The sequence below is a fragment of the Nothoprocta perdicaria genome, unplaced genomic scaffold, assembly GCF_003342845.1.
Source record: "Nothoprocta perdicaria isolate Ctin4 unplaced genomic scaffold, notPer1 scaffold_141, whole genome shotgun sequence".
NCBI classification, from domain to species: Eukaryota; Metazoa; Chordata; class Aves; order Tinamiformes; family Tinamidae; genus Nothoprocta; species Nothoprocta perdicaria.
The window spans coordinates 693,997-712,340 of NW_020454550.1; the positions used below are offsets into that span (position 1 = coordinate 693,997).

The window sequence follows — 18,344 nt, forward strand, 5'->3', positions numbered from 1 at the left end:
AAGCATTGGAGGGTGGGAATGTTTTTCGCCCTTGGGAAACATTAACATAGTCAAGACACAAGACAGTCTCATCCATTTAAACTTGGTTTCAAATGTACTTTCAGTTTTAGCAATGAAAAAAAAATAAAGAAAATGTACAGAGTATTTGAAAAGCAGTACTTCTAGGAAATATTACATAATTAAGAACATTTTGTGATATGCTAATCCAGTCTTACTTCATTATAACATATCCTGATGTATTTACTATATAACAGCAGTATAAATTCAGTATTTCTGGTAAAAGACACACTTACCTCCCCAGTGCTCGTCACATACTGTGAATAAGGTGGTTTTATTGGCTAGTCCTGGGAACACACTGCTGCACTCCATAACAATAGCCTGWGGAATCATTATGATGCAGGACACAATCCAGATAATTATAATGCTGTTCCTTGCCCGCTTGGCTGTGCTTTTAAACATCAAAGGGTGACAAATTGCATACCATCGATCCAAAGCAATGCAGCTCAGTGTTAGGACAGATACAGAGACCGAAACTGTCTAAGGAAAAGAGAACAGTATATAAACTTTCCCAGAGTTTTAAAAAATAGTTGAATTTTCAACATAGTTAGCTTACAGAATTACAAACTAACAGAACTACAGAATTCTTACAGAATTACAAACTAACGTATAAATCACCTTGTATTTTGTATGATACCTTTATCTGATGCACTCCCACTAGAATCAATAGGACAATTCACAAATTAATGTGCTATCCAGGCTGAAGAGATGTAGCAGGGTCAGATGCCCCAAGAATAAAAATATGTAACTTAGGATTTACAAAACAATTACTTAAAAAAGCTATAACCACTAGTCAGATCCTTGTATTTTCTTTGTAGAATATCTTTCTATGCTCAGATACCAGTTTTCACTGTAAGAGGGGTCATTTTACACTTCTATTCAGTATAGGAAATGATCCATGACTTTGGTTTTGGTTTTTGTACTTTGTATATTAGGCAATCATTTCACTTTCTATTCAGATTTTACGCCCCTAGAAAGGCGAGTATGATAGAAGTTTGTGATTTTGATTCTATCCAGCATAGGATATACTTGSTGTAGAATGATTCTCCTTGAAAATGTGACTCTTCAGGCTGCACATACAGTATATCCACAGAAAATACTAAATATGCATTCAGAACTCTGCTGAATTGTTTTGATTTATAATGACTGAAAGACCAAAAGATCTGCCTATCTAGTACGGCCAGTTTGTTCATCTAATCTGATACACTYAGAAAATGTACCAATCATTTTGATGGAAATATTCTCTTAAATAAGTCCACTGATAATGAATGAAAAGTGCCACAAATTACTTAAGGGACACAATGTGATCAAATCCCAGTACATGATGATATTTCTAAATAATATTCATTAAGTCACCAAGCACATATGAAAGTACAAACTCAGTTCAGAGTTCTTTAGAGGCTTGATTCTCTGTCATGGGCACTAGCTAGGTGTTTTGTGTTCACATACAGAGATTATAAATGCCGGAAATTCTATCTATATTTTATTAACTTATATCTATTCTGAATTAGGTGGACCTACCAATCAGTTGCATCAAGAAAATACTCATTAAGCATAAACATAAAATTTATGAGTGGAACAGTCCTTCAGACCTGTGCAGGGATCCTGAGGTATCTGTTTTATCTGAGACAAGCTTCCACCACATAATCTCAATTAGTATATTCTTTTTGTTTTCTATAGCAATAGCAATGTGTGTGCAAACACAACAATCAAATACCTGCAAGTAGGGAATCACTTTGCAGAGTGGCTGCCCAAAGAACCAAGTTTCTGTGATGTCCACTACTAACGTCGCTGGAAGACAGGTAATCGTGACCAGAATGTCAGCTAGAGAGAGATTTACTATGAAATAGTTGGTAACTGTCCTCATGTGATGATTCTTCCACACTGCAATGCAAACTGAGATTGAAAAGAAAAGTTAGTGTGCAGTAAATGACCTAGGTGAGGCTTCAACAAGAAAACCCCTTGCATTCTGGAATTAAGGAAATGTGTTCGTAGTTTAAAAAGAATACCTGAATATGTAGTTCAGTGTTTTGTGTTAGAAGGAATAAAAGAAAGTACCTGGAGAGAGATATGACATGACTATTGTGATCAAAAGCAACAGGTAGCAAATACTCTACAAGATATGCCTTTAAGATTGTTTTATACTTTTTCTTTTCAAATTTGAAAGACTTTTATATATGAGGTAAATAATTCCTTGAACATGGCGAACTAAACGCATAGATTTCCTTGAACATGGTGACACTAAGCACATAAACTAAAACACCAGAAATGCCATGACTGTGTCTGAGAACGTACTCCGAAAGAAAAAGAAAAAAAAAAAAAAGGAATAACTTGGGAAGTAAAATTCTAAGAGATTGTAGCACTTGATAGCTTTCAAATTTTCAAAATTTCAAACACTATAAACCCTCTAAAAAATCATCCACAAAATTCTCCTGAAATACCACAATATTTCTCATAAGAAAATAATACAATTCATTGTACATCAAAGATTCTTCTCCTTTAAACAGTAATTCTTTCATCAAGTAAATCTGAAAGATGATTCAAAGCCTCCTTTATCTTTCAGGGTATAGTACTTGGCTTAATTTAGATATATGAAGCAGATCACAGAACACTCCAGAGGAGAATTAGAAGGCTACTCAGGAGCCTGTCCGAATCTAAAATAGAATCAAAGCTAAACTGATTAAACTAACACAGCTGGAAAAAAATAGGCAGACTTTAAGGCACATAATATGTTAAGTTCAGGTGCTTCTTCAGATCCTAAGAAGGATGGCGTGCCTGACAGCTTAAGTCCACCTTCCAGCTGTATTAGATGATATAGTAAAATACATAACTTCACTCCACAAATCCTGTGTTTCTTAAGTCTTTAGATCAATACCACTACAATAAGACTAACTTCTAAGCCATTMTTGGCAAGTTCATTATTTAAAATCTGTTACTGGAGAAGATTTCATGCCTGTCTTAAATATGTCCCAGTGCTTAACAATTCTTCCTAAAAAAAAATGAAGTTTTGCTATTTCTAAACTCCTTCTTCTCCTTGCTGTTTTTATTTATTTATTTATTTATTTAGTATACAGATGGCAATGAAAAACAGTTTTACCCTAAGGAAATGCTTCACATATGTGAAGATTGTTATCATATCTCTTCACATTCTTCCCAGTAATATCTTCAGGCAGTAAAAATTCAGATATCTTCACCTTTTACTGCTAATCATTTTCAGAACTGTTGCAGCCAGTCTTGTTGTTATTTTCTGGATGTCCCTCAAATTGGATCACAACTGAATTGTCTCAGCATCTTGCCCAAAATTGGTACAATCTTGACACAAGGCTTAAGTAAAGCTTTATTAGAAGCTACAACTGGAACATTCTTTCATGAAAGCTAAGTTTTGATATATAGGGATAATTTGGACAAGTAGAGAGGAACTACGTGGTTTTCACTTCTTCTCTAAAGAACTGATTTTCTCAAGTAYTCTTTTAGGATGTAGGCTTCCAAATTTCATCTAAAACTGCAATAGATAGTCTCCTTGTCTTCCAAACGGTGCAGACTTTGAAGCAAACCTAGGATTTTAAAATACAGCTTGCCTAAATTTAATCTTTGCTATGCATCTGTCATGCTACTGTAAATTCAAGTCAAATTCCTAAAGAGTGGCCTAAAGAGTGCCTAAAAATCAAAGCTTAAAGGAAATACTATATTAAGATATCTCATGACTGGAACGTGGCCATGAATGTCTTTAGGCTTTTCAGGAAGGACAGGCCAGGAAGGCGAGGTAGCGGAGTTGCTCTTTACGTGAGAGAGCAGCTGGAATGCATAGAGCTCAGAATAGGAGAGGATGGAGTGCGAGTAGAGAGCCTGTGGGATTAAAGGGCAGGCCAACAGGGCGACACTTTAGTGGGAGTTTGCTACAGGCCTCCTGACCGGGGTGAGGAAGGGGACAAAGCCTTCTACAGGCAGCTGCAAGAAGCCTCTTGATCACAAGCCCTGGTCCTCCTGGGGGCGTTCAACCACCCTGATATCTGCTGGGATAATCACAGAGTGAGGAACAGACAGTCCAGGAGGTTCCTGCAGAAAATTGCAGACAACTTCTTGATGCTGGTGGTTGATTAGCCAACAAGGGGAGAGGCACTGCTAGARCTGATAGTAACAAACAAAGATGGTCTAGCGGGAAATGTGAGGGCTGGGGGCAGTCTTGGCTGCAGTGACAACAAGATGTTGGAATTCACAGTCCTGCGTGGAGGAAGCTGGGTGAGAAGTCAGATAGCCACCTTGGACTTCAAGAGAGCCAACTTTGACCTCTTCAGGGAGCTCCTTGGAGCAGTCCCTGGGTCRGGGTCCTAGAAGGGAAGGAGGTCCAGAAGAACTGGCTAATATTTAAGCATCACTTCCTCCAAGCTCAGTATCGATGCGTTCCTACAAGTCAAGTAAGGGGAGCAGGAGACCTGTGTGGAAGGACAAGTTGTTTCTGGGCAAACTTAATGAGAAAAAGAGAACATATGTAATGTGTGAGTAGGGTGAGAGCACATGGGAACAATATGGGCACATTGTCAGAGAATGCATGTTGCAACGAGCAAGGCCAAGGCCCATGCGGAATTAGAGTTAGCAAGAGATGTCAGGGACAACAGGAAGGGCTTCTATAAATATGTCAGCAGCAAGAGGAAGACTAGGGAAAATGTTGATCTGCTGCTGAACAGGGAGGGGACCTTGGTGACAGAGGATGCAGGGGAGGCAGAGTTACTAAATGCCTTCTTTGCCTCTCTCTTTGCTGTGAAGGCTGGTCCACAAGAGCTACAGAGCCCAGATGTAARAGAGAGAACCAGGAGAGAGGAAGACTTTCCACTGGTCGAGGAGGATTGGATTAGGGATTATTTAGGYAAGCTGGACATGCATAAATCTATGGGCTCGATTGTGATGCACCCAAGAGTGCTGAGGGAACTGGTGAGGGTTATTGCTCYGCTGCTCTTCCAACATCTTTGAGAGGTCATGGAGAGCAGGGGAGGTGCTGGAGGACTGGAAGAAACGAATGCTACTCCAGTCCTCAAAAAGGGCAAGAGAGAGGAGACATGAAACTACAGGCTGGTTGGCCTCACCTCTGTCCCTGGAAAGGTGATGGAGCAGCTCATCCTAGAGAGCATCTCTAGGCATGTGAAGGAAAAACAATGTGATCAGGAGAAGTCAGCATGGATTCACCAAGTGGAAGTCATGTCTGACAAACCTAACAGCCTTATATAATGGGATGACTGGTCAGATGGATGATGGAGAACCGTGGGTGTTGTCTACCTTGACTTCAGCAAGGCTTTCRACACCGTCTCCCATGATATCCTCATAGGGAAGCTCTGGAAGTGTGGACTGGACAGGTGGACAGTGAGGTAGATTGAGAACTGGCTGGATGGCAGAGCTCAGAGGGTGGTSRTAAAKGGRGCYGAGTCCAGTTGGAGGCCTGTGGCCAGTGGTGTTCCTCAGGGCTCAGTATTGGGCCCAGTGCTGTTCACCTTGTTCATCAATAACTTGGACAAGGGCACAGAGGACACTCTGAGCAAGTTTGTGGGTGATACCAAGCTGGGTGGAGTGGCCGACACTCCAGAGGGCTGTGCTGGCATTCAGAGGGACCTGGACAGGCTGGAGAGTTGGGCAGAGRGGAACCTCATGAGGTTCAACAAGGACAAGTGMAGGGTCCTGCCCCTGGGCAGGAATAACCCCAGGCATCAGTACGGATCAGGAGTTGACGTGCTGGAGAGCAGCTTTCATATTGAATATTCAATACTTTCATATTGAAAGTACGGTCCTGTCTTGTCATAGGCAAAATTTATAGACAGTGTCCACTTTTTTTGTCCTTTTTTTTTTTTTTTTGTCTGTATTTGTTACTCTATAACAACAGGCGACAGTTAAATAACATCTTGCTTTAAAAGTTCAGAGCGCAACTGCTTTGTTCTGGTGCTAGGGTTTCAGCAGGCTTTCACCACTAATTGATTCATACAAGTGCCTATTTTCCAGCAGAGGATGTCAGTGTCTGTATGTGCCAGATTTAAGCAGACATGTATATTCTTTGACAAAGCTCATTGTGATTTCTGTGCTGCCATGCTTCAGAAAATAACCTGCTTGTAAGGATTATTCTTGATTTAAAAAATCCACAAAACTAACAAATGTGAAGTTAATCTCATTGGCCACAAATAGTACCAAAAATGAATTCATAGCATTTTGCATTTTGTGCTCGAAGCTTTGTATCAATATGAGGCAATGAATCCTTACAATACAACAGGAAGCAAAGAAAATTTGCATCTTAGATGTGAGGAGAGCAAAGCACAGTGCAGAAGTAGGTAAAGGCCATTGAGTAAATCAGACACAGATTAAGAAATGTGGACTTTCGAATTCTCATCTCTGTTCTAAGACTTCCACATCATAATGGCTTATCGAGGACTCAGTTTAGATGTATTCAGTGCCTACCATTCCTCAAAGAAATATAGAAGACTGTACTCCTTGCTACTCAGGGAGTGGTAAGATAGAAAACAGTTCTTTTAAATTCTAGCTCTTTTAAATTCTAGTTCTTTTAAAYTCTTTTGAAAATTAGAAAGCAGCATTCTTTAGAAAGCAGCTCTCATTTAGAGAGGAAAGAGCCACCYGTAAGATGGAAGAAAGTTAGTGTGCTAGCATAGGAATGTAGGCTATTTTGTTACTTTAGTTTTCACTGTCTGTTTCTGCTTTTGACCTGGTAAGTTCTTTGCAGCATAGACCATTTTTCATCCTCTCTTTGTATGGTGCTTAATGCATCTTAACTTATGCATTTACAAGCTACCATAATAATTAAGAAATCTCCCAGCAACTTGTAGCATGAAGATATACATATAATTAATATGTGTAAGAAAGACTGCTATAAAAACCTGTGGAAAAAAAAAWWAAATAAATGAGGGTSAGTCTTTTTGTCCCCCAACTCGTTGCCCTCTGCTGGTTGAAGTGTTGCTTTCARCTTGCACAATTACATGATGTTTACTTTAAATATAAGCATAAACTGAACTATAAAGATTTGAAGTGAATAGGACAAACTGTTGTAAATSACAAAAAATTAGTTCAATATATTCCTCCTCGACTAGATATCTTCCTGAGTCTACTACAGTACTAAGCTTGTTCAACAGTCCTGGACAACAGTTTCATTCATATACTGATAATCAAGCAGATCATCAAGAAAGTATCTTTATTCTATATTCAAAAACTAATCTTCTTCCGGGATTCCAAAATAGTCTTAACAGGTCACTGAAGGTGGCCGCTAGGTAAGCATCAAAACAGGGGGATTTTGTCTTCTCTCACTCCTCTTTCACTCCTTTAAATATGCATTTCAATTGCCATTTGCATCTCAGCCAGTCGTGCAAGGAAATGAAAGCACTCAGCTTCTCTACAAGCTTTAAAGAAATATAACTGGAGAACACAAGTTTCACAGAGAATGAAATGCTATTCACTAAGCAGAGTGAAAGAGCAAAGAGCAGTAGCTGGGCTTAGAGAAGCAATGAAGAAAGAAACAGACAGCAGTAAATATTCTTAGCTGGAAATGGGTTTTCCCAAAAAGTTATCCAAAATGATAAAGCATGAAATGAGGCAAGTACCAGCCTTCCCTTAAAAAAAAAAAAAAAAAAGATATCAGAGAAATAAGACAATAAGAGGCAATATAGTGCCTTAATTAAACTGTTAGGAACATCAGTTGAAAAGCTATGAACTATCTAAAATAGCCCTGGAACCTTATATGCAAATCTTTTTGCATATAACATGATCTTTGATATACTCAATTTTATGGGTGAGTTATGGACWGGGAAGAAGAGAGGATCAGGAGTTCAAAGAAAATTGAAAGAAAAATGTGAGAGAAAAAATCTAAGTTCCTTTATGATGTATAATTCTTCAAAACTATCACAATTTTCTATTGGAATGCAATTACCTGTCCAGTTTATTATTTTATATATTTTAGTTTTTATTTATAAAAATTCTCAAACCTACAAATGAAAACAAGCAGGCCAGTTTTCACAACGAGCATCTGTTTTTCCTGTGTCTGATCATTCCTTTTTTTATAATGAAGTTGCCTTCAGTTTCTTCTATCAGAATGAAGAGAGCAGCTTTGAGCAAAACAATTGCTATTCTTAGCTTTGCCACAGAGTGTCAGTGAAGGCTTGGAAACTAGACTGAGTTGCCAGCTCAGTCTGGCTTGACTTGTGGTGGCTTTCGTTACTGAAGAGAGTTCTGTTCTTTCAGATTCACCCCTGCAAATGGCCATCCTCTCCCTCAAAAATATCTCATGAGCAGGTCTCAGGAAGGACTGAACACAACAAATTCAAATCAGAGAYGACAGGTGCTATGTGAAAGCCATCAAGAAAGCTTCAGGTTCCTCATCCTATCCCTGAAGAAAAAAAACTCCCAAATACCACAGTATTATGAGGGTTTTAGACTGGTCTTGCTCATGTATAAATTTAATCCCTGTTGGTTTAGCATCCTGGGGTATTTCAATTAGAGGCTGTAATGCTATCTATTCAATTAGCATAATTCATTGTATTTGAAGCTGAATATGAAAACAATACGAAGGCTCCAGCTGGTACAAAATGCAGCTGATTGCCTCCTGGGAGATGGAGGCTGTCTTGGGCATATTAAACACTATGATAAAGTCCTTCCCCTGGAAAAYAGTTGGCTCAGCTGTCAATTATTTTCTGCATGTCAGCCCCTAAGCTATTTCTCTAACACTCCAGAAGTCTCATCAACCTCTTATTCAATGGGTGAACTTCCAGTTGGACCTCTCAATCCGAAGGAAAACATAATTTCCATAGCTAGCAATGCCTGACATTTGTGTGTATAAGTGAATGACACCACCTCTTACCTCATTTTTTGGTGAATAAGAATGTTAAATCCCAAATGCTTATAAACAAAAACTTATTATTTTCTTTGTCCATCATAGCAAACTTTGAGACTTAATTTTGCTTTACTAATTTAACATCACAACTGATTTTCTGAAATAGCATATTGCTATGTAGAAGTCATAAGGAAGTAATTTTGTGATTATAAGCACTGACTAACATCTTCAAATGTATGAGGTAGAAACTTCATGATGATTTATAATCAATGGTGATAAGAAGTGTTTAATTGATTTAGTTTATACACTGTCCCTTCTTCCTTCTTCTCTTCCTCCCTTCTCCAGCCAAAAAGTATGATTCTTTATATGGTATTTTCCTTTTGTGTGTGTGTTTGTGTGATTCATATTACCTACTGTGAATCAAGGACTTGATGGTGTGGTATCCAGCAACACAATCACACTGAAAGAAAAGCTGGGCAGATAAGCAGTCAAAAGGGATTTTGGTATACTTGAGCCTCTGCTCACTGAATGAATGTACAATATTGGAAGGAAAATTGCTATACCTGAAGCTACTGTCACTACGATCTATTCCTGTTCAAGAAACTTTCTGCTTTAAGAGTTCAAAATTAGGTGTCTAAGTCTAAGCTAATTTTATTTCTGGATGGGCTCCATGAGTCGTTCTATAACTTTGTTSATGATCTTGATTAAGGAGGGAGAAGCATTTTACCTGAATTGCAGGGGATGTTTTATTAGAGGACTTTGAGTCCAGCAGTAAGAACAAAAGATCTGAAAACACAAGGACTGTTTCTGTGAAAAGGAAGGGACAGCTATTTCCTAGGCTGTCAATCTCATAACCACAGTTAACTTCTAAACTCACACATTACTTCATTTTTACATAGCTAATCTTATCTASAGAAAAACAAATCTGATATAAGATCACATTAAGGTAGAAAAACTAATAGAAATGGTGRCACAAGGAGAATATACTTTTTATACAGTGTTTGTTGTAATAAAAATATATTGAAAAAAAAATCTATGGTTGGTAATAATGCTCAGCAGATAAGAGCTGTCCTTGTATGTGATGTGACAGCTGAAAAGATGGATAATATTCTTGTCTGCATATACAAAGGAATCACATAGTCTGTCAGTGAGGTAATAGCTCTTCTTCATAAGACACACTAGAAACACATCAATAGATTGGAACAAAATCACAGAAGCATGACAAAAGTGCTAGGTAGGTAGATCATGCTGCATGTGCACCATAAGTAAAAGATCCGAGTGAGAGGGATTCATCACTTTTTTTCTAGTAAAAAGTCAATAAATATATACTGAAATTGTAGGAAATATATTTGAGTAACACTGAATAAATGAAATCTTAAAGTATTTTCTTGATTGTCAATAAATCCTCAATAAGTATATTGAAATGAACTTGTGAGGAACTATCTCCTAAARATGGCAAAGAAAATTTACATAAATAAAAATAGATATGTAAAAACCAGTCTTCTTATAGCAATATAAGTCCTGACTAACTTTCTAACTATCAAGTACTCTATTGCACTCTGACTTTTAAAAGGAATTTAAATATGGGGGTTGTTGGCTTCTTTTGTGCTCTGCTATCAACTTCTATATTTTATGTGCTATCTCATTACTATGGTGCTAGACAAAAACACAAGAACCAATTATACTTGCTGGAAGCTAGTCTCTACAAAGCAGAATTGGGAGTAGTAGCCCAATCATATCATTTGCACAGAGTTTGTTTTCTACCTTAGTCACATTACATAATTTTAGACAATTAAAAATCTGATGGGAATAGGAATTCTTAATCACAAGTTCAGTTATGCAATAAAAATARTCTGCCAAAAAACACGGTTTTGGTCACCCCCAGAAGGAACTGGGAGGCATCATCTCACAGTTTCCTGAGCTGTCTATACTGGTTAACACAGTAAATTGTCCCTCCATACACCTACACATGCACACAAATCATTACAACCAGGAATTGACGTTACATTTCCGGTCATCTCTGCAGAGGTGGCTGTACTGAATGATACATATTTCATAATCACATTTGAAGTACTTGTTTGTCTTTCTGGAATAACAATAAAATGCATTCAAAATACTGAGGCACACTTCATGTTGGAGATGTAAGGGCCCTAAATATAGCTGTCATACTGCATGATSCTGCAATGAGAAACTCTCACACTTCACTATGATTCAAATTAAAATCTGAGTGGCTCATTAAAATCAAGGTGAGCTTTGTGACTGAAATGATGTGCAGCTTTAAAACCTTATGCTTCAAAATGCATCCAGCAATCATCATTAAATGGAGCTACAGGGAAAAAAATAATGTTCATTTCTAATATGTGTTAAAGAATTTTTTTTAGACTATTCAAAAAAGATACAATTGAGTATGCCAGTTAAAGGCTATAGCAAATATTCCCAAAGCTGAGCTAAAACTCATGAAGTCCGTTCTGAGAACCAGGGGGCAAAGGACAGCTTTGCCAGGGACAAAAACACCACTCGGCTCTGAAAGGTCTTCCTCTAGCCCAGGATTTGGCCACCACCAGCTCTGATCTGGTGCAGCCACTCATGCTGTGGTCAGTCTGCTGGGAGAGGAAGTTTGAGAGACACCCGTGAGAGCAGTGAGGGCAACTTTTATTTACTTGGGAGCTACATTTAAACTCGGGCTCTTGTCCTTAGCTCTGGCAGAGAACCATGGGGCAAGTATGCCTGTGCCTGGTCACGAGCCTCGCTGATCCAGGTCGTTATCCTGACACACTGACTTGACCTGCGACTTGACATCAGACCTGCCTCGTCTCTACAGATCTGCCTGGTGATCCCTGGGTTGTGACCATCCCTGAGCTTGCCTTGCTATCCTTGCCCTGGCATGCTCGGGCTGTGCCCTTGCAGGTGATGGCACTGCCCTGCCTGCCTGGCTGTCACCCTGGCCTCCCGCTTGCCTTCCCTGGGGAGCAACCCACTCTGGCTGCGCTATGTACAACACTACAGTGCACTGTGACAAATTGCTTTTGTGGGAAGGGCAGTACTGAAAGCAAGTAAATCATCTGCTAACAAACAGCCAGAAAAAGGCTTCGCTTGAYAAGCAGCACAGAAAATAAACACAGCTTAAAAAACGGAGCAAAAGAAATCTAAGCAGCATTCCAAAACTTTCCRTTTTGGAAAGATGGTAAGGTAAGAAGTAACAACACTCTTGAGTTACATTTCATTTGGTGATATCCCAAAGACGCTTCTGTCTGAAGGACACCTCACTGACCTAGTGGCTACAGCCTGGTAGTCTCTGCACRGTTTCTGGTAGACATGGATCTACTGTTTTGAACAATCTCACTAGAGAGGTGAGCACTGGTTGAAGAGTTTGCTATTTACTTCCAACTTAACTTGCTAAATGCATGGAAGTGTGCTTTCCTCTGACATCCCMGCTGAAGCCCTGGTATTTACGATCAGTTGGTGCTAGTTAGTTCTTCTGAAGGAAATGCTGCATAGCCAGCCCTCAGGYTGAGGCTTATGATATATCAGATAGGAGATATTTCATTAGTAGTGCTGTAGACAGAAGAAAGGAAGATAAGTTTAACATTTTTTTATAGTTTTTGTAGGTTTTGATCCTTGAGACTGAGAACTTTTCCATTTGTTCAAATGGCAGTCCTCATCCTTTACAGAAGAACTGGTGTCTTTTGGAACGATGTTACATTACAAGTAGTCAAACTTCTTGTTGTTTTACTGACTAAGAAAGGAGTATTATTCAAGTGTATTACTTTTTTTTTTTTTTTTATATCCAACTGTAAGGTCAGCCTTCACCAGATGTAACTGTCATTTCTTTTAGAAGAATTAAAATGAAAACCAACAAAATCTGTATTAACATTCAAGTTGTCAGATGACCTCTTGGAACTCATCTTCCTCCAGTCCCTTCAGTCCTCTCCCTTTTGCCCTTTATCACAGTCAAGTTCAATAGGTCTGCCTTATTCATGCTATGCAGAGTCATCTTTCAACATAAAGAATGCTAATGGAAAGTAGAGCTGTGTCCTCTCCATACTCTCTGGTCAGAAGTGTTATATAGTGGAACTAGACTTAAGCATCTGGATCTGAAAATCTATAGAAGAATGGTCATCATTTAAATCAACTTAATCTTTTGGTGCATTTCTGCTCTTGATATATCTCACAAGGATGTGCATGGCTGTTTCTTGTCCCCCAGTTATGCAARCATCAATGCACATCAGTTGAAACCCTACATCTTACATAAATGAAACTCATACATTCTGTATCATATGTAGATTAAATGATATCAGGACTATATCATTTCCTATGTGGTACCTTTTTTAAATATAACCGAGCAATCCTAATTGCTCTCTATCTAGGAGATAAAAGTGATTCTCATGCTGATATTAAGGATCTAAAGCACTWTCTATGCCAGATTCCCCCAATAATCTAGATAAAAGGAAAAGCAAAGTAACTTAAAATGCAATTAAATGAAATATCCCTCATCTACAGCCATCAAATCCTGTTCATACAGATCATGGCATGATTTAGGAGAATATATGAATCATCCTATTCTACCAACATTTGTGTGTTTGCATAGACCTCAGGAATTCACCAAATATATTTAAAATCATATTAGAGAAAGACTTGAGAGATTACAGTCACCTGTTGATAAACACTGACTTGAACTCAGGTGTTAGAATTACAAGCAAAACCCTTCTTCTACACCCAAGAAGAAAGAAGGCCTCAAGCCATACAGCAAGTAACAAACCAATGCTCTTGAGCTCTGTGAGTCAGAGAATTCTGAGGAAAGAACTGCAGATGGGTTCTGTACAGATCTCAGCGTAATGTGGTGCTAGGAGTTACTGTAAAATAGATTATAAACAGCAGACCTATCTGGGGAAGACTAATTCTCCATCAATGGGACTTATTTTCATTCTGAGCTGAAAAGAAAAGAAATATCACTAAATTCTGTGAGTAAAGAAAACCTCTGAGATCTCTCTCTACTGCTCTGCATGGTCCCCACGTGATGCTGTGGAGCCTCAAGCGGGGAGCTGGCAGCGCCTGTGTCCTCGGGCTCTCGGCTCCTGCGTGCTCCGAGGAGGGCTGCCAGGAGGCCCAGCAGGCCAGCTGGCTGGAGACCAGGCGGCAGCCTTGTTCTGCACTGGGTCTTGGTGAACCCTGCTGTATGTTTTGATTTTGATGAATGAGCGAGGGTTCCCTGAGGGAAAGCATTTCATCAGAAAGTTTCTGATTTCCTCTAATGAACAATTTAAACAAGAACCATTCACGTTCTTTGCCTATGTAAACAAATTTAAATGTATGGAACTAAGCATTGACTATTAATCTCTTATGATCTTATTCCAGTTTCTAAATCATGCTACTGGTTGAAATGAATGATCATGTCCAGTGACTGGAGACTTCAATGCATTCTAAAAATATCTTTCTTACTTCAATTTCCTGCTTTGCTGTATTTAAGCAATGCTTACAAATAGAGAAGAAGCAATTTACTCAGCTTCAATACACAGTTCAGAAGTCCTATCTTGCATTACCTTTGCCAGGTAATTGCAAGAGCTCCATGGCATTCRAGACCCTCCAGATCTGGGCAAAACAGAAAGCCCTAATCCTCAATACCTATTCTGCTTCTAGGGATATATAGTAACCAACTGAAAATGAAATAGGACATGGAGACAGCACATGCAGGCATTATCACACAGAGTTCACATTTTCTGAGTATCCATGGAATTGTGTCTTGAAACCTCACTCAGTAATAGTAAAAAAAATAAAGATCTGACTTGAGCTTTTACACTGAAAGTCAGCTATGTAATAAGGTCATGTTTCTTTTCAGTGGCTCCAGATGAAATCACTGGTGGGCAGCTGATGTGGGCACACGAGAAAATCAACAACATGAAACACTTGAGTGTAATAATCAGATTTGCATTCAAATGCAAAGCTTTGCTGATGGTTTTCATTTAGCTGGTTTTGCAGCAGTTTGGACAGTACATGTCAATTTTCCTAATTAAATTGAAGGCTAAATGACAATGCAAACCCTGTTATGTGCTCCTATTAGTAGGCAGAATTCCTGCRGTGCAGCTCGGCCAAATCCCAGTAGATGTCAATCCAAGTTCAAGCTCTGATTCTACCTTTGGCTGTTAATTAACTGTCAGGATGTTTTAATCCAGTCTATTGCTAATATCTGTGGGATGTTCTGTGCCTTCCACTCGTACAGATATTACTGGGGGGACACAGTGAGTTTCCTCATTCTCTGCAAATGCACTATTGAAAATGAGAAGCAGATATGTCATTTTACAGATCAACACAGGGTGGGCAAAGGTTTTCTATGGTTTCTTAAGTGCTATCCAGATAGGACATAGATGAAGCAGAACTGAAGAGCTGGCTTTGCATGCCACATGAGACCAKCTACACTGGTATGTAGCATAGCACAAGCAGAACAACACTGAGGATGACTGCACAAACCATTAAAACTCACCAAAACCAACTTCTGCCTTGTGTTCAAAGCAGGGGTCCAATAGTAAATTTCAGATGAAACTTGAATATGGATTTTTAAAATAGGAATAATAAGACTTTGAATTGCATTGCTTTATATCAGATACCAGTAGCCAAATAAACAAAGTTTTTAAAAATGCCTTTGGAAAAGGAGCATAAGGCAAATCCATTCCTCTCCCCAAACTCACAGGTGTCTGCAGTCAGAGCATTTGGAAGTTTCTACACAAAGATGAGACAGGGCTCAGCTAACAGGCACCTGCACCCGCAGACCCCCACAAACAGACCAGCATCCTGGGTGGATGAGGTCTGGGTGACCCCAGAGGCACTTTAAACAGAGACAACTTTGCCAGAAGCAGCAGTAGGTCCAGTACCAAGGAGAAGTGCCCAGACAGAAAAATGTCAACTTCTGTCCCCCAAAATAAGCCACTCTACACAGTATCAGGGGGTCAGCATTTCCACTTTGACACCAATATTGGCTCTGTTTTCAAGTGCAATGAGGGAAAACTGCTTATCCTTGTGGCTTTCCCAAGGAAAAAGAGTGCAAACATGGTGAGAGGTCCTATAGCAAATGATCTGACCTTGAGTCTGGAGGACAGCCTATTTACAGGATAGGTGGAGGCAAATAGGTGAAGACAGATCCTACCCGCCCCCCCTCCAAAATTAGTCATTGCTCTGGATCAGGATGAGCACACGCTCTTTGGGAAGGCTATTAGTGCTGTCTATCAAGCTCACTATGGAACAACCAAGCAAGTAAGCAGAAGTTCCGGCTTCTGAATAGCATAACCCCTTTTGCTAAAGACACCCTGGTTTCGTGCATATTCAGGATTTATCAGCAGCTACCATGCCATTACAGAATCAAAATAGCAGTATCAGTCTGCTGATACTTCCAAAATCGTGCCGTTGTCTTCAGTCTCCTCTCTGGCAGCTTGCAGATRACAGCCCTACCATACATAAATCCCTTCTAAAAAACATGAATGGGAGACCCTTAGGGCAGAGCGCCGTGCATTAGTGCGCCACTCTTCGCATGAGACTATCACTGGTATAAATAAAGAGGGAAGAAATGCGAATGGCCGCGATAAGCGGATTCTCAGGCRTAATGAGCTCCCTGGTGGTCACACGGCATGTGTGTTCATTCATAAATACGGGCTTTATGAAGCCTGGCGTATTCCCATTCGCAAAATGAAGTGGAAAGCTGTGYGGGAATAGGAAAGAGCCGGTGGGCACGGAGATGCCTCAGGAGTGGGGTGTGTGCGAGAGGATGTGTGTGAGTGTCTGGGCGTGTGTGAGCGTGTGTGGGTGTGTGTGTGCACACACGTGTGAGTACGGGAGCTGCGCTGGCGCCGGCCTCACTGACACATTTTCTTACAGCTCGGTGTAAATGAGCGGAGCCGAGGCCGGAGMGAGGGAAGGAGGGAGGGAGGCAGCGTCCCCAGGAGCCGGAGCGATGGCGGAGCGGGGAGGGGGGGGTGAGGCCGGGGCAGAAGGAGCGGGGGCGGCCGCTCCTGCCCTCCGCCTCCAGCGAAACTTTCATCCACCGGCGAGAGGGACCCTCCTCCCGCGCCTCCCGCCGCCGCCAGCCCCCGCGCAGCCCCTGCCCGCACCCCGCCGCCCCAACGGCCGCCCCAACGGCCGCCCCAACGGCCGCCCCAACGGCCCCAACGGCCGGCTCCTTCACGGGTGAACGGGCGCGGGGCGCGCTGCGCGGCGCCACCTCCCTGCCTCGCCTCGCCGGGCGCCCCCCGCTCCCCTGCCGTCCTTTAGGCCACACGCAGGGCGTTTATTGCCCCCGGGGGGGACCGGGGCAGCCCCGCGGGCAGCAGCGCGGGGACGAGGSGGCCTCGCCGGGCGCGTTCAGCACCTCGCCCGGCGGACAGGGACAGGAGGCGGCGGCCGCGGGCAGGGTCTCCCGCCGGCCCCGAGCGGCGCCCGGGGCTTCTGTCCCGCGCCCGGCGGCTTCGCCGGCGCCGCGCCGGAACGGGCAGCTCGCGGCGCGTCCCGGGCGGGCGGCTCCGGGCGGGCTGCGGGGCTCACCCAGGACGTTGCCGACGAGCGCCACGATGAAGACGACGATGTAGCCGGCGATGAGCGCCCACTCGTACTCCTTGGGGTGCAGGTACTCCCTCCAGAGGTAGCGCACGAACTCCTCGTCGTCGTAGTCGGCGGGAGCGCCGAGGAGCGCCTCGCGCGTCCCGTTGAGCTCCGGCGAGGAGGGCGAGGAGGAGGAGGCGTTGGCGCAGGGCGCGGGGCGCGGGCCGGACATGGCAGGCGGCGGTGCGGCTCGCGCGGAGCCGCTCAGCGCTCGCCCGCGCCCGCCCGCAGCCCCTCCATGGAGACGCGCGACTGCCGCGCGCGGCGCCGCGCGGGGCCGCGAGTGACGCGGGAGCGCGGGGAGCCAATGCGGGGCCGGGCCGCGCTCCTCGCTCCGCGCCCCGCTCCGCTCCGCTCCCGCTCCCGCGCGGGGGAGGCGGCCGGAGCCGGCAGCGCCCCCCCCCCCCCCCCCGCCCCGCCGCCGTCGGGGCTCCCCGTCCCGCCCGCCGCCTCCCGCGCTCCCGTCGTGTTTTGCCCGGCGTGCGAGCTGTGAAATCAGAGAGACAGGGACTCTGGACGTGCCCATCCCGGATGGAAAAGAAAATGATAATAAAAAAAGAAACCCAACCTCTTCTCCCTAATAAAAAAATCTATTATTGAGGTGATTTGTTAATTTTATCTCTTCCTAGCTGAACAACTAAGTGATCAGGGTAGAAGCCCCACATCTCCCATGCAACAGCACACCTGCCTCTGCCAAGGCGGTTAAGCAACGTGTGAGTGAAGAGGCTGTTGTGCTCCTCGAATTCCAGCACACGAGCATCACTGAGAGGCAGGGATTCGGAAGCGCTCCCGTGCTCAGCTCCATACAATACTTAATCACACTTTACAGTGTGATTATATATATATATATCCATTAAGGGAATGGAACATGTCTCGTACGAAGAAAGGCTGA

At 42.3% G+C, this 18,344-nt stretch overlaps 1 protein-coding gene across 1 annotated transcript in view; it reads right to left on the reverse strand.

The window, feature by feature from the left end:
• HCRTR2 (hypocretin receptor 2) overlaps nt 1-17,624 on the reverse strand; it is a 33,226-nt gene extending 15,602 nt beyond the window's left edge. Inside the window, exons 1-3 of the mRNA XM_026034297.1 lie at nt 17,396-17,624; nt 1,775-1,953; nt 294-537 (exon numbers count right to left, since the gene is read on the reverse strand). Coding sequence (XP_025890082.1) covers nt 294-537; nt 1,775-1,953; nt 17,396-17,624 — 652 coding nt within the window. The remainder of the gene's footprint in view (nt 1-293; nt 538-1,774; nt 1,954-17,395) is intronic.
• Between the last annotated feature and the right edge of the window lie 720 nt (nt 17,625-18,344).